Source organism: Podarcis muralis, chromosome 6, assembly GCF_964188315.1.
Source record: "Podarcis muralis chromosome 6, rPodMur119.hap1.1, whole genome shotgun sequence".
NCBI lineage: Eukaryota > Metazoa > Chordata > Lepidosauria > Squamata > Lacertidae > Podarcis > Podarcis muralis.
Window position 1 is genome coordinate 51,713,308 of NC_135660.1, and position 17,743 is coordinate 51,731,050.

Here is a 17,743-nt window from a genome sequence, read left to right on the forward strand (position 1 = left end):
ATTCCCTGGGAAATAGACATTAATCCATACAATGGCAGAAGCACAGTAGATACTACATCTTCACTCCTTGGGGACACCCCCTGATCATATTCCGATCCATTATCTGTATCCATTATCTATACTCTGCAGTTTGCTTTCTCTTACTGGAAATTTCGTTTCAGTTGTTGCCAGAGGGCAGATCGCAGGAAGTTATACTGCACAGTACCCAAACTATCCCCTCCTTTCAAATATCACGTAACTGTCGGAGAGGCTGTACTGTAGCTTGTCATCTGCATGCATTATAGCTCCGGTGGAAATCAATAGCCATTCTGCACAAAGTATTAACATCTGACAGACGGATATTTCTCAGACATGATTGGTTGCAAGCTCTCTCCAGGCTCCTTTGGGTATTGTGAGGATAACTCCAGTTATAATATCAAGAGCGCTTTAAGCATGGAACAGAAATAGTGTATTCTATTCCTCTTAAGCGGAAGAGGTTTCGCAGGAGTGCTGGAGCCTTCTTGAGTCTGCTTTTGCCTAGACAAAGTTTTGAGAAGATGAAGACAGAACCACCGCCTTCCCAGACAGAGAAAAAGTCCTGCAACCAAGTGTTTTGGACAGTCTTCCCTCATGTCTGCTTCATTTGTTCCTTAGTGATCTACGCATTGCTGGGTGCTCTCATGTTTTCTCACGTTGAAGGCAACAGAGAAAGCAATGAAACAGAAGCATATCAGACTTTCATGCGACAGCTTTGGAATCTGTCAAAGAATTCATCAGGTATGTGCACAAGTAGCATTGGCAGAGATGTATTAACCCAAGTTTATTTCACAGAGTGGATGTCAATTCTCTTGTCCTTTTGAATGTCTGAATCCCTGTGACTCTGCAATATACTGTGTTGGGTGGTTGGTTTGTTTTTTTTGCTTGTTTTAATGTGAAAGGATTTCTCATCCTCGGAGGAATCTCTGCTCCCAGTTTCTGAACATCATACTTATCTCTGGTTTATGAAAACAGCTGCTGCTTAGGTCTTCTTCCCCATTTTATGACTTTACCGTTGTATAAATCTTTCTCACCCCGCAATCTTGGTCATGGGTTGTGGGGCACTGCCCATGAATGGACATTTTGGTGTGAAACAGATTCCTTGGTTCCAGTAAAGCAGTTCATCATTTCGAGACTTTCTTTCACACCAATCACTGTAGGCGGCTGTACCATGCCTGTCCTACAATGCTACAATCCTAAAGTCAAGTTTTGTACATATCCTAAGAAGCAATAAGTCCTTTTCGAGGAATGTGATTGTTCCAGGATGCATCATTTTAAGAAAGAACGGGTTTGAAACAACGGTGATAATTTATTGAAAAAATATTTATTTAAATTGTCAGGAACATTTTGTTAAAATTATGCTTTGAATTCAATCTCAGGTTTAATTTTATGATGTTTTCTTTCTTCTATCAGTCCTCAGTATTTTCTCCATGCCTTCACTCAGTGCTATGGAAAACATGTAAAAGCACATGATTGTGTTACCAAGCAGGTGCTGTTTGCATTTATTTCAACACCAGCTAGAGTGGAAACCCCCACCCCCACCCAGGAATTAGGGGAGAACAGCTGCCAAATCATAAGCGCCCCCCCCATCCAATCATTACTTTCCTCTCCATGGAATGATGCACTGGAAGAGAGGCGTGTGTGGACTTGTTTTTAAAAAAGCTAAACCTCAATAAAAGCCAGCCAGCCAGCCAGTCTGTGCTGAATAACTCAATGGTCCATAACCCTTACTTATTGTCCATCATCCAGGACCATAATTTTCAGTTTGTTTAATACTAAATCCCACTTTCTTATGAACAGGAAATGAGATCTCCTTTGATGAGTTCAAGGAAGAAGCACGTAAGCTGATTGAAACAATTGAATGGGAATGGTTTGGCGACCCTAAAAAGAAATGGTCCTTTCTGGGCTCTCTCTTTTTCTGCTGCACTGTGTTCACAACAGTGGGTAAGTATGTCTTTTCGAAAGTATTTTGCACTTGACTTGTTAAGATAATTGAGCTCATCAGCATGTCTGCAAGAAATATATAAACCCCAGTGGGGACCTGTAGCTTCTTCAGCAACAGCATATGGCACCAGAATCTCAAAGTTACCTACATTACACCATGAATATAGTCATTTGAGGGTGAATGTCGGTGTCCATGTACATAGGAGTAACTCTCATTGAACTCAGAGAGATTACTTCCAAATATATTTATGCATAGGGTTTATGGTTGCAAAGCTACAATCCTGTGCTCATTTATCAGACAGTAAGTCACATTGGGACGCGGGTGGCGCTGTGGGTAAAAGCCTCAGCGCCTAGGGCTTGCCGATCGAAAGGTCGGTGGTTCGAATCCCCACGGCGGGGTGCACTCCCATCGTTCAGTCCCAGCGCCTGCCAACCTAGCAGTTCAAAAGCACTCCTGGGTGCAAGTAGATAAATAGGGACCGCTTACTAGCGGGAAGGTAAACGGCGTTTCCGTGTGCGGCTCTGGCTCGCCAGATGCAGCTTTGTCACACTGGCCACGTGACCCGGAAGTGTCTCCAGACTGTGCTGGCCCCCGGCCTCTTGAGTGAGATGGGCGCACAACCCTAGAGTCTGTCAAGACTGGCCTGTACGGGCAGGGGTACCTTTACCTTTACCTTAAGTCACATTGGATACAGTAGGATTTACTTCCCAGAAAACATGTGATTGTACTGCAAGTTACATCAAGGACCTCTCATAAAGTTTTTACATACAACGTGAATACACTTCTTCAGTGTTATAAAAATAGCTGAAACAAACAAGTAAGTTAACTCATCATTGGCTGCAGAAACCTCGCATAGAAAGATGGGGTAAAGCTTCCAGGATTATTCATTGGGGCAGCCATATAAGGGAGTACAGGATGAGGGTCCCCAAGCACACCAAATCTAGAAATCTTACATTTCTGTTTGGAAAAGGTTTAAAGTTATTGATGCTAAAAAAATAATATTTGCAATATTCGAATATAACTTTATTATGTCAGTTAGTATTACGTGTAAAGACGTGTCTCTAATTTATATACATTCTGAAGACTTGTGCTTCGTATTTTAATCCCCAATTAAATCACATCACATCAAATCTTTACTAATCTTGTCGATGAACAACATTTAGAGAAGAGGATGAAACACACGTAAAACACATTTCCTTCATATTTAATTATATTCCAACAGAATATTAATACAGTATTATTAAAAATAAAGTGATAAAATATCAAACATTAAAAACTTCCCTAAACAGGGCTGCCTTCAGATGTCTTCTAAAAGTCAGATAGTTGTTTATTTCCTTGACATCCAATGGGAGGGTGCCACTACCGAGAAGGCCCTCTGCCTGGTTCCCTGTAACCTCACTTCTCGCAGTGAGGGAACTGCCAGAAGGCCCTCGGAGCTGGACCTCAGCGTCTGGGCAGAACAATGGAGGTGGAGATGTTCCTTATTTTTAATTTTGTTGGCCTCCATCTATCTTGAGAGATAATGGAGTGTGCCTGGGGGGTAGGCGCAAGTCAAACTGCTGTGCTAGCAGCACTGAAATGATTCCCATGGGGCACAAACCAGGGCAGTGTGTATGGAGGTCCCGGGCTGCCAAGATGACAAGACAAGATCCCCCTCTCAGCCTCTCTGTTTTGGTTCAAAGGAAAGCCGAGCAATATGTTTGGCACCAGCATTGCTGCAGGAGTTGCCGGAAGGAGGTGTACAAGATGCCATCCAACTGTCTTAGGGACTCGACTCAGGATTTGTGTAGGGTTTAGTCCTTAGTCCTTTCTTCTCCCAAAGATATCCCGCAAGGCAGCAGAGGTTTAGGATCAGCGTTTTCCTTCTCCTAGATGGGCTGCCTTGCCAGGTGTATGAGCCCCATCTGCTCGTCACTTCCCTCTACAAAATGTGCAGAAACCCACTTCTTTCTTCACCATTGGACCCACTACTGGTCTTGTCCACTCAATCTGGCAGCGCCTGTCTTCACGTGCAGGAGAAGTCCCTAACTCACCAAGGGTTTGAGACCCATCGGCTACCCTCACCTGGTTTCGCCAGCCAGTTGAAGTCATTCCTGGGATATGGCTGCTGTCATGTGCTGACAGCTTCTAAGAGCCACAGGTGAGAGCTGAGTGCAGGGTGGGGACCAAAGTGGACAAACTACCCCAGAAGAAGAACCACGTGTCCCCCACCACAGGTACTACCCCTCTCTTAACACCCCATTTACCCCTCATATTTAATTCAGCTGCTAATAATATTATTTCATCTCCTGTCAGAATATACTGGTATATAATCAAATTACGAATTGGGAGCTCCCCCTCCAGAAAAAAACTCCAATTTTTTCTCAGTGAAATATGATTGCCACTACCTCAAACCAGGAAGAAGAAACCAGTCAGGAGGACACTAGTCAGCCATGAAGCTCACTGGGTCACTACCTCTCCACCTAACCTACTTCACAGGGTTGTTGTGAGGGTAAATGGGAAGGAAGAGGAAATATGTATGCCACCTTGAGCTTCCTGGAGGAAAGGTGGAGTATAAATGTAAGAAATAAATGAATGAATCTTCAGGTCATCAGTTGGTATACCCCAATTTATTTCTTGAGATTGAGGTAAAGACAATAACTTATAGGGGCCACTTCAATAAACATATTATGTGGGTAACCAATGATATTCAAGGAGCAAGTAAAATCTCACTTGGAGTTCTCTTAAAGATATATTAGCAAGGATCAATGTTAAAGGTAAAGGTAAAGGTACCCCTGCCCGTACGGGCCAGTCTTGACAGACTCTGGGGTTGTGCGCCCATCTCACACAAGAGGCCGGGGGCCAGCGCTGTCCGGAGACACTTCCGGGTCACGTGGCCAGCATGACAAAGCTGCATCTGGCGAGCCAGCGCAGCACACGGAAACGCCGTTTACCTTCCCGCTAGTAAGCGGTCCCTATTTATCTACTTGCACCCGGGGGTGCTTTCGAACTGCTAGGTTGGCAGGCGCTGGGACCGAGTGACGGGAGCGCACCCCGCCGCGGGGATTCGAACCGCCGACCTTTCGATCGGCAAGCCCTAGGCGCTGAGGCTTTTACCCACAGCGCCACCCGCGTCCCAGGATCAATGTTAGTTTTTAACATTTGCATTTTCCTTCCAGTGTAGTACATCATATGGGGAAATCTAGTCTTCTTCTGCTAGCTAAGTCATTTAAGATGACTGTTTCAAGAAAGAATCATCTAAGCAACATATGCATACCAAAAGATTCACAGTAATAGGGACCTAATTCGTTTGTGGCTGACAAATGTCATATTGCTATTTCTAGCAATTGAATTTATAGTAAAATAATCAACAGGGTAGATCCAAAAGGTATCTCATAACAGAAATATTACATGACATGTAATAATACATGACAATTTTTAACAAAAATAAAATATAAATATTAGTATTGATGTCATATGATGATTTTCAAAAGTTAAGACGTGATTGACACGGTTCTGCATTCTCTTCCCCCCCTCCTCACTTGTGGCTGGTTGCCATACATTGGCAACCTATTTCTTGATTGTGAGCACTTTGGAACTACACCAGCTTTTTGCAATTATCATTTTTGCTGTCGTGTCATCAACAATTCTGGGATTACAAGACAGTGCATGTCTGATTCATAGTCACTTATGAATCCAGGCAATAAGGATTTGGGAGTTAATGGCCAATTATAGTCTGTCATTGATTTCTGTTTAAAAAAAATTCCCAAACTGTTTAGACAACAGTTTGGGAAAGAGGGGATGTTCACTGAGACCTTTCATGAGCATCAGAGGAGGTACCAACTGGCACAGCCATCCTTTGAAATTCGCACACCTTTGAATTTTTCAAATCACTCCTCCAGGGTAAAATGTGCATGAGAATCAACTTATTGTTGAAATATATATATTAAAATACATTATATTCAAGAAAACTGCTTTCCAAAAATGTGTATATTAGGTAAAACTGTGTACAAAACTGTGTATATTAGAAGAAAAGGAATATAAAGGGACAGAAGAGTAAAGACTACTTAGCTAGATGGACCTGATATGTGGCAAATTCCTACTATCTAACTGAGATCCAGTTTAGTATAGTATTTAGAGGGCCAGGGAGTTCCACGTTCAGACACCTGCCCTCTGTCCTTGGGCCAGAAGTTATATCTCAGCCTAGCCAAGACTGCTGTGAGGATTAAAATGGACCATAAGACATTTTATTTTTGACACCACACATTGCAATCCAGCAACAGCATTCCAAGTGAGATGGGCTGAATCAGTTTGACAGCTGGCCCACTGCAGACAGCGAGGCTGCAACCCGCAACCCACTTGCTAGGGTAGAGCTTGGCAGGTGGGTTTGGATCTTATGGCCTTTAGGTTGCAGAAAGCTATTGGATCAGATGTCTGTCAAGAGCCATCTGTCCCCGTCCCCTTGTGCAGGCAGAAGAGTGGAAGAGAGAGAATAAAGACGAGGATGGGTGTGGGGGTTAGGTCCACTTTCAGCTCCGGTTATGCCAACTGCTGGCATTCAGCCCGCCATAGCTTACTCTCAAAGACAGATGAAAGGTTGACCATCCTTGCACTAAGGAGTAAGCTTCATTAAGCTTAGTGAGATTTGCTTCTGTAAGCATGCAAAGGGAGTTTGCAGTGATGCAAGTAGTTCATGCAGAGTAGTGACCTTACTCATTCTGACTTTCCCATGCTGTAGCCTCACAGTTAGAAAAGCCGTAGAAATGTTTCTATAACTGAAGTATCAAAAAGTTGATTGTAAAAAATATTTCCAGTGAAATACTAGTTTTCAAATCCTGGTATGGGGCAAATGATAAATGAGCAAATAAAGGAATCCAGTTTGAATATGACATTCTTAGCAGCTGCAGCAAAGTCCATTTGTATTAACCTAGAATCATTATAAAAAATTCATATGTTGGGTATTTGCCACCTTATATGTTGAACAGAATAGATAACATTGACTATTAATTACTGGAAACATACAGGTGTTGTGAATGAGGCAGAAAAATAAGAATCTATCTTGCAGGGAAAGAAAACCTCCAAGAAATTTGAAGATATTTTAGTACAGCTGGTTTTCAACGTTATCTTAAAGCAGCAAACATATAAAAGAATATTTGTCCAGCTGTAGACTTGAGCACTGGAGATTTCATACTATCATAAAGCTGGGAATAATAATAATAATAATAATAATAATAATAATAATAATAATAATAATAATAATAATATAGTTCCCTGCTCCAAAATAAGGCTTATCCCTCCACCAGTTTTCTTCCCCTTCCTGTTCCAATCCATATACGCAATTCAGACTGTTGTGGCTCATGAACTAGAAGGTGCCTGTAAGACAAAGATTTCCCTGGACTCAGGAAATCAAGCCAAGCCAGCAAAATCATGAAAGCGATGCCAATCTATTTGCTGAGGTTTTTGTTGTTTATTTGAGATAGGAAAGGAGGACACACTCTCTGTTGCCTGTAACCTCAGGCAGAATTTGTTAGTATTTGGGTGGACTGTATTGTTAAAGTATTTTACAAATAACAACCCCACCCCCCCAAAAAATCCCAGAGTCTGGGCTTAAGCCTTTTCGATTACTATCATTAAGAGATAAAAAGGAAACAAAAAACCCCCCACTCCATACATTTAAATTATAGCAATTAACTTCCTCCTCTAGCCAATCCCTGAAGTCTACATTATTAGTTGCTTCCAGGTGGGAAAGTAAGGAGGGAAAGGCATTCCAAGCTTCAAGGCCACACATCAAGTTGGCTGTAAAGTTGAGAATGGAATCTAAAGACTGTAGGAACACTTAGTAGCAAGAATGCATGCAGTATTTGGGACATACTTCTATAACAACTTTTCTGGGAGTAACTCAGTGCAACATGCTTTTGAGTAGACACAAATAAGATATGCTGTTAAACCTTTGGTTTGCTAACATCTCTTGATGAACTAAGTAGCATATGTAGTGGCAGATCTTCTCATAAACTACTATCTTCACATTGTACTTTGTATGCAGTGTGGAATCACTGTACCCGCCCTAACCCAATTTTCTATTAGTTCTTAGGAGGAAAGGACTCTGATCATAACATATAGGAATGTTATTAATGCAAGTTGACATTATGTGATTTGATTTGTTGACACTTTGCCCTTTGCTGCTAGATCTTTAAGGGAGAGTGAGGCAACTGCCTCAGGCAGCAGAAACTAAAGAGAAGGGAGCAGGCAGAACCGTGTGACCCATACAGACTGCCCTGAAAGCCCTAAGGTAGCTTGCTGTCCTCAGATGGGGTGGATAATTTTGTCCCATTGCCAGATGTAAGAGTCAAGTACAAGTTTTGTCAACTTCCATGCATGGAATGGGAGAAGTGCCATCTTTCCCTTTGCCTCAGGCAGCAAAATGTCTTGGGCTGGCCCTGTGTTGTAGTCAACTGGTATATTACAAAGAGATGAAGTTGAAGTATGCTAACATCTTGCTAAATCACCTACCAGCACTTAAAAAAAGAAAAATCAACCAAGGATTACCAATAGTCAGTCTTTAGTTGAGCAAAATATACCCAAGTTAGATACAGTGGTACCTCAGGTTACAGGTGCTTCAGGTTACAGACGCTTCAGGTTACAGACTCCGCTAACCCAGAAATAGTACCTCAGGTTAAGAACTTTGCTTCAGGATGAGAACAGAAATCACGCGGTGGCGGCAGAGGGAGGCCCCATTAGCTAAAGTGGTGCTTCAGGTTAAGAACAGTTTCAGGTTAAGAACGGACCTCCAGAACGAATTAAGTTCTTAACCCGAGGTACCACTGTACTGGAAGAATGTTGTTATTTGCAGATAAGCATGAAGAAACTAAGGATAAACTCTACAAAAGGAGGCATCCTTTCCAAAAGAATTTAAAAAATGCACAAAAGGGGACTTAAAGAAACCATTTCGTCTTGCATTGTAGGTAGGAAAACGAAGTTCTGCATAGTATTTGTCACCTGCAATGGAAATACATGAATGTAGTAGAGCCGTCTGTTTTCAGACTTCACGTTCTGGGTGGCAGGGAAGCAATATTAGATAAAGGGAAGAAATTCTTTGCATATTTCATCAGCTTGGATTTAATTGACATACCAGTGAACAAACAAATCAAATGGAATTTAAATTGTGCTTCTCTGATTCTGTTTGGTTTCAGGTTATGGTCATACCTACCCTGTGACAAGACCTGGGAAATACTTGTGTATGCTGTATGCATTATTTGGCATCCCTCTAATGTTCTTAGTTCTCACTGATATGGGAGACATCCTCTCATCTATATTATCCACATCTTACAATAAAGGGAGACAACTACAGTCAAAAATATTAGCCAGACTTTCTCTTGCATCCTGCTGGAAAAAGAAGAGAGACTCAAAATCTAGATCCTTAGCCCTCAGGCAAACCAAAGTAGTCCTTCATGAACCTTTAAATATCAAAGAAGTGCTAAGACATCATTCTTCACTGAAAATAAAGCCTGGGCAAAGTCGAAATGTTGAAATATTTGAACAACTTATTGCCAGGGAGAACCAGTTTCTTGAACTACCGAGACCTGGCAAGTTTGAACGATGGAGTTCATGCCCTGAACTGGATTCAGGGACAATGATGAACCACATGATTGACAATATTGACAATATAGGGAAAAAAGTAGAAAAGCTGGATGTGCCATTTTGGTTGATGATGCTCATTGTCTTTGTATACATTTCCTGCGCTGCGGCCATCCTTCCACGCTGGGAAAGCCGTTTGAATTTCGAGGGAGCTTTCTATTTCTGCTTCATCACCTTAACAACAATTGGCTTTGGTGACGTTGCCCTGGAACACCCCAACTTCTTTTTGTTTCTGTCATTTTATATTGTGGTCGGCATGGAAATCGTCATCATCGCTTTCAAGCTGGGACAAGACAGGCTCATTTCTTTGTACAAAAAGTTGATCTGCTGCATCGGACGGAAAAATGCCCCACAAAAAATGGTATGAAAAATGTCCATCTAACTAAAAGGAGAGGAAGCAACATCAGTTCCAAACTCATGTTGATGGGCAGCTGCCGCAGGCTATTGCAAATGCTTTTGTTTTTCCACCTTTGATTCAGTAATGGAAAATCACGATGGGTGATTATTTTCATTGACAGTGGGATCTGCTGTAAACTAGCGGAATGGTTATGTAGCAGCTGAACACAAATGATAGTGAGGGCATTCCTCCCCTTTAAGGAGTAAAACTAATGGAATAAAACTATTCTTTGGAACACTAGGTATTATAGATGGTGCCTCTCTGTTAAATATGAATATTTACAATTGTGTGGACATATCCACCATTTGGCTCCCCCTACTCCATTGGCAATGACAGCGGTGAGCTAGAATAATTGATAATAACAATGAAATATTTACAATATTAATATACCACATCTTACTGAAATTGGTTCCATGTACGTTTACACAATTGAAATAACAAAATAAAACAGACAATTGGTAAGATTTCAAAATGCTTAAAATTAAAAAGCCTGGGATAATAAAAGGGGGGTTGTTTGGCACCTAAAATATGATGGTGATTGATCTATCGATCAGTCAATCAATCAATCAATCTAAATAACACTTGATGCAAAAAAGGGACTTCAATATGGTTTCCAGGTATATTTTAAAAAATACAGAATGATTGAAATATAGGCATCCAAAATTAAAATGTGCAATAAAACAATTTAATCAAAATATAGACAATTGAATCTGCAATTAAGGGGTCATCCATAACAACAGGAACTCCTTGATGGACATCGGTGAATGAAGAGGTTCCTGTGGAAGCTGGTTTTCTCTCAGCTGCCCCTGATCTCAGCATGGCAAATGGCTTTGAAAACCACTGAGAAGAAATCCAGAAGAACCCACCATGTTACATTCCCTCTGTCTCTCCTAGAGATGGTTATCAACCAGGGCAACCAAGGCAGTTTCAGATGGCAGCATTACTACCATGTGAACTTCCTGGGGGATGCCATTCCATGAATGAGGCACCATGGCTGAGAAAGCCCCCTCTCCAGTTATCACTCACTTCACTGATGTCACCCAGGTCTATTTAGTTGTCACATCTGAACCAGAAGTGGCTGTATAAGTTCTGGACTGGATGCTGTGGTGGGCTGGATGAAGGCTAGGAAACTGAGTGAATCCTGGCATGACAGAGCTTCTATGGGCAAGTGGTTTCTGTGGTCAGAAGACAGGCCAGCTGTCTGTTCTGGGCAGGGTTGCATGACCTTTGAAAGTGCAGGCATGCAGTCTGGGGGATGCTCCTACAAGTGTCTGTCACTGGAAACTCAGGTCTCTTCCTAGGCTTGAAAAATCTGCCAATAAGCCAATATGCTACTGGGTCCAATCTCTTTTTTTTTTATATAAAATATTTATTCAAGATTTTAAACATTATCACCAGACATATAAACCCATCCCCAAAATACAATAAACAAAGAAAAACACACAGAAAAGAAAAACATACAACATCAAAATCAAATTCTTAATATCCAAACTTTCTTGACCTTTTTAGACTTCCTCACGTCTCTCGTTCCTGTATTCCAAATTTATAAAATTCTAAACAGCAAGTTATCACCTTGTTTCAATTCTTATTTTATATTTATTCCAATATTATGTCTCTAGTTTTACCTACATTAACCAAAAGCTTAAATATTTAATTTAGGCATAATATTAACTCCGAAATTAACTTTTTCTGAGATTTCACCTATTCTCAAAATCCTTTCAACTAGCTTACTGATGCCACATTTATTTTTATTCTTGCATCTTTCTTAACACTCATAAAGTTTACAATGTTTTTGTAGGTAATCCTTGAATTTCTTCCAATCCTCTTCCACTGCTTCTTCTCCCAGGTCGCGGATTCTGCCAGTCATTTCTGCTAATTCCATATAGTCTATCAGTTGCATCTGCCATTCTTCCAGCGTGGGCAAATCTTGGGTTTTCCAATATTTAGCTATAAGTATCCTTGCTGCTGTTGTTGCATACATAAAAAATGTTAGATCCTTCTTTAACACCCTCTGGCCAACAATGCCCAGAAGCAAGGCCTCTGGTTTCTTAGGGAAGGTATACTTAAATACCTTTTTCAACTCATTGTATATCATTTCCCAGAAAGCCTTAACTCTAGGGCAAGTCCACCAGAGGTGAAAGAATGTTCCTTCAGTTTCTTTACATTTCCAACATTTGTTATCAGGCAGGTGATATATTTTTGCAAGCTTGACTGGGGTCATGTACCACCTGTATATCATTTTCATAATATTTTCTTTTAAGGCACTACATGCCGTAAACTTCACACCGGTGGTCCATAACTTTTCCCAATCAGCAAACATAATATTGTACCCAATGTCCTGTGCCCATTTTATCATAGCTGACTTAACCGTTTCATCTTGTGTATTCCATTTTAGCAGTAAGTTATACATTTTTGAAAGAACCTTAGTTTTAGATTCTAACAGTTCTGTTTCTAGCTTCGATTTTTCCACCTGGAATCCTATCTTTTTGTCCAAATTAAAAACCTCTTTGATCTGAGCATAATGTAACCAGTCCCGCACTTTATCTTTTAGTTTCTCCAAACTCTGCAACTTCCAAGAATCTCCGTCTTTTTCTAGTATTTCCCAATATTTCGGCCATTTGGCCTCCATGTTGAGTCTTTTCTGGGCCTTAGCTTCCATTGGTGACAGCCACCTTGGAGTCTTATTTTCTAGTAAATCTTTATATTTTATCCAAACATTAAACAATGCTTTCCTGACAATATGGTTCTTGAAAGCCTTATGACTTTTAACCTTGTCGTACCACAAATATGCATGCCATCCAAATACATTGTTAAAACCTTCCAGATCCAAAACATCAGTATTTTCAAGAAGTAGCCAGTCTTTCAGCCAGCAGAACGCTGCTGCTTCATAGTACAACCTTAAGTCTGGCAGGGCAAACCCCCCTCTTTCTTTAGCATCAGTTAATATTTTAAACTTAATTCTGGGCTTTTTGCCCTGCCAGACAAATTTAGAAATGTCTCTCTGCCACCTCCTGAAACACTCCATTTTATCCATAATCTGTAAAGTCTGGAACAAAAACAGCACCTTTGGCAATACATTCATCTTTATAGCAGCAATTCGGCCCAACAAGGAAAGTTTCAATCTAGACCAACTTTCTAAATCCCTCTTAGTTTCTGACCAGCATTTTTCATAGTTATCCTTAAATAAACTCAAATTCTTGGCTGTTATATTTACCCCAGGTATCTCACTTTCTTAACCACATTTAAGTCTGTCTCCTTCTGAAACCTTTCTGACTCTGAAGATGTCAATTTTTTTCCCAATACCTTGGTTTTCTGCTTATTTAATTTAAATCCTGCCACCCGACCAAACTCATGAATCAATTGTAATACCCTTTTCGTATTAGATTCTGGCTCCTGTAATATCAAGACCAGGTCATCTGCAAAAGCTTTAAGTTTATACTGTTTGGCTCCGACCTGAATTCCTTCCACCAACCAGTCCTCAATCTCTTCTTCTTTCTTTGGCAATCACTCATAGCCAAATATGGTCTTAACAGTGTGTCCGTAAGTGACTGTGGAGGCCAATTCTGGACCCACAGATCAAATTTAAGGTGCTGCTGTTAGTATGTATATAAAGCCTTAAACAATTTGGGGCCACTGCCAGGCAAAGCCACCCCCTGAATGGTCGGCAGCAAGAAAGTGGACAGGTGAGAGATGGCTGAGGGCAATCTGAGGTTGGTGGGCCAGTTGCCCATTTGCCCTAACAGATCAACCTCTATCAGTAGCAGCAGTGATGTTATGGAACTCCCTGCCAAAGAAGATCAAGCAAGTTCCATCTGTATTAACTTATAAGCAAAGATCTTTGTTTAATCAAGCTTTCCTGAAATGTGACCAGTTTTGTATTATTAGTTATTTGACTGACAGTACAGTTTTCCTGTTTGAATTTTATATTGTTTCATGTAATGTTTTGTATCATTCAGCACTTAGGTGGGACTTTCCTTTTGACTGAACAGTGTATAAATTTGCTAAAGAAAATAAAGAATAACAGGAAAGAACCTTAGCTAATGATCTGAGAGTGCAAGCAGGAAGGCACTCCTGGAAGTACTGGGATCCCAAGCTGCTTAGGCTTTAAAAGTCAATGCTAGCACTTTGAGTGGGCATAGAAGTGGGCAGCCAGCCAGTTGAGCTCTTTTAATGATATATGACCTGAATAGGCTGTGCCAGTTAAAATCCTGGCAGCTGTAGCAGCTCAAGCTTCCAAACAGCTGCCTTCAAAGGCAGCTCCAGATGGAACACATTATAGGAATCCAGTTGGGAGGTTATCAGGGCATGGGCAACTGTGGCCAGACTAGCCTTGTGCAGGAGAAGCCACAGATAATAAACCAGGCAAAGCTAATGAAAAGCACTATGACAGCCTAGGTTGTACTTTGCCCCATGAGAGAGAGAAGGAAGGCAACTAAACCAGTCCAACCAACCCCTTCTTGGCCACTTCACCACTGTCACCAAGTGGATGTCTTTATTTTTCTCCGGCTTCCTCTGCTAAAAAGCCCTTTAATTGGCACAACTTGCTCCTAATACTGAGCAGTGTGGCATTTAGGGTGCAATCCTAATCCTGGCTGCCAAGTGGCAAGGCTTTACCAAGCAACAGGCACTCTGCCACATCTCCAGCCCCGACACACACAGCAGCCCACATGGAAGGTGGAGGGAGGCAGCAACAGTGCTGGAGCTGATGCTTCAACTGGGCCCAGTGCCATCACACAACAGCAGTGGCTCAGGATGAACAGATCCTAGGGCAGCTTCCCACCTCTACAAAAATACTCCATTTCAGGGTAGAGGAGATCCCGTAGGAAGCACTGCTGCACACCGAACATTTCGTAGGCAGAAGGATAATAACATCAATGGAATGAAACCTGCAACATTTCATCAGTGGCAGAAGGCTGGAGGCTAGCTTAGCCAGGAGAGCTGGGTGCAAGTGACTGAACACTCCCACCCCTGGGCCTGGGGCAAGAGAGAAGATTGAATTGGTTTGCCAGGCACTGAATGAATAACAAGGTCTCATACCCCCCCCCCATGAAGCTTTTCACAATGTTCCTGCATATGTCCGATCTTTCTTTGTTACTTTGCAGAGAACACTTGGATAGAGTTTAAGCACTCCTCACACATCCTAATCTTCTTCTTTTTTATGGCTCAACTATGTATTATGCGCTGCTGATAATGGATGGTGTTCAGAATTGTGTGTGTGTGTTACTAATAGCTTTTGTGGAATGTGGAGGTGAAGGGCCAACTGATTCTCATGCTTACAGAGCTGGAGAAATGAAACATGGCTGAGAGCAAAAAAACAACAACAACCCAAAACAACCCAATAATTTCTCAAAATCATAAATATCGCAATTTTTCTTATTAAGCATAGTGAATGCATTTCTTCTATTTCCTACAGTACTATCACTAGAAACTTTCTTTCACAACAATGTACTCCTGTTATTAAAGCACATAATGAAAACTCACCTTGCAAACAGCAAAGATTCCTCCCCCCAGGCCTGCACTTGCTTTGAGTTAGCAGTCATTGTGTGCACAACTAACCTGATTTAATGTTCTAGCTGCAGTTACTACAATATTTTCAGAGAGTCAGAGTTGGGCATGCACTGTCAGTGTTTCTGTAAAACTGCAGTCTGAAAAGCACTTTAAATTCTTACACCAAATTTTGCCAATGATAACTTGGCTGAACAGACTGGTGCCTTCTCACTAACCTCTTTCATTTTCACAGTGAAATAACCATCATCTCATAGCAGGGCTGTTACAAAGATTAAATCAATAAAACTTAATGTATACCTTGATCACAGAAAAGCGTTGTCATCCTAATGCATGAATATTTTCCCAATGGTGCTTACACTTGGTCTCGAAAGTGGGTTTGATTCTCTTTGTCACACAAATCCTATATACAAGTGCATTTTGATTGTCAGAAAGTTCAGTAGTGCAGAACTAGGTATACAGGCTCTCGTATCAGTGAAGTATTCCTGGTAGGGTCACTGCTCTGACTTTTAAAACCCTGCTTCAATACAAATGGGCAGTTCTTCAGTATGTATCATTTGATTATGCTGGACTCCTTTTACAGTTGACATTTTGATCTGAGCTGATTGTTTTTCCCGTATAAGAAGCAGGAGCACTGCTAGGTACTTAAGAGATTAACAACCCAGGCCCATGCCACAAATTGGCACAACATGTGCATATGCTAATTTATATGCATAGATGCAAGTTTAGGTGTCTGAGTGAATTAAGATGGTGTGGCTGGGGTCTCTCTGCCACTGTGCTTCATAGCATCCCCAGCATGCCCTGTAAGCAAAGGCTGCCCCCCCAAACATTGCACTAATTTATTGCCCTGCCAGTGCAAGGATTTCTGCTTGCACAATGGGCCTTGCCCCCTTCCCCATGTGTGCCCCTCCCCAAATCTGCTCCAGAGGCTAGGGGATACCCCCAGATCAGATTTAGGGGGCCTGTGAGGGAAGAAAGTCCCACTGCACAAGCAGAAATCCTTGTGCTCATGGGACAGTTCCTTAGCACTACATTCAATGCAAGCCAAAGCAGATTTTTTAACAGTTTGTTTTTAATGGTAAAGGAGTCCAGAGATCTGGGGCCCAGCATAAAAGATGTGGGTCTTGGAGGGGGCCTGCTAAACCACCCACTAACCACACCCTGGTAAGAAGTGGAAAAATAAAAATCCACGTTCTGAGTTCCTGATCTTTTTGCAAACTGTTAATGATGTTTGTCCAATAAAAGCAGTTATTTTATGTTTGTTTCCTATGGTTTAAGCAAAGAGTATTTAAATAAATGGGCTTTCAGTAACCTCAATAATCATGATTGATTGCTAGGAATTAATGAATAATTTATCATATGCTTTAATGTATGCAAAACAATACCAATAAAGGTTATGCCTGTATCACACCATTCTAGGTATTTAATCTTTAGTTTCATTTGGCAGCTGTTGTTCCAAAATAACAGCACTGTTTGGAGTGACTTACGAATTTCTTTCAGGTTGCCTGATATTTACTTATGCTCTACAATGCCTCTAAGCTTGCCCTGATATAACTGAAAAGTAACGCACACAATTTCACCCAAAGCTCAACTAGTGCTTCCAGGAAAACATAGGTAAATATGAAGCTGTCTTGAAATTACTCTGGAGATGTAAATTTGGGTGGCCCCTCTGAAGTGGCACTGAGTATGGACTCTTAAGTCCCCAAAACAGCACTATACACACAGAAGAGGGAGATATCAACAGACCTGGTGCAACCCCAAGGCTTGCAGATAAACAAAAGGAAACCTTTAGAAAAAGCCTTAGGCGTGGAAACCCTAAAGCAAACTAAACATAGTGGAAAGGGAAAATTGAAAATAGGCGTGGGTGGGAGATGGAATGCCATAGGAGCACCAGAAGCTGCCTTATTGCCAGACTCACATACCCCAAACACCACCGCTGAATGTCCAGCACTCATTCAGCAATTGGGTTCTCTCCAGATTGACGTTTGCTGCAATTTAGCATAAAAGAGCAGGTTTTCTCCGGGAAAGGAGCAGGGCAAGGGGGAAAGGCACAGCACAAACAGAAGTGTGGAACACTTAAGAGGTGTTTTTAATATTTCATTCAGAGACACCCAGAGCGGCTGAGGCAACCCAGTCAGTTGGGTGGCATATAAATAATAAAATTATTATTATTATTATTATTATTATTATTATTATTATTATTATTATGTGTAAGTAAGACTAATAGCAGTATAGGCTCAGCAGCAAACCTAAGGTCCAGAAGTCTA

The 17,743-nt window shown here is 41.3% G+C and overlaps 1 protein-coding gene across 1 annotated transcript; it reads left to right on the forward strand.

Moving 5' to 3' along the window:
* Positions 1-536: 536 nt before the first annotated feature.
* Positions 537-9,941, forward strand: KCNK18 (potassium two pore domain channel subfamily K member 18). Its single transcript, XM_028728556.2, has 3 exons — positions 537-756; positions 1,816-1,959; positions 9,130-9,941. Exons 1-3 carry the CDS (start codon positions 537-539, stop codon positions 9,939-9,941), a joined length of 1,176 nt encoding a protein of 391 aa, XP_028584389.2.
* Positions 9,942-17,743: the final 7,802 nt, after the last annotated feature.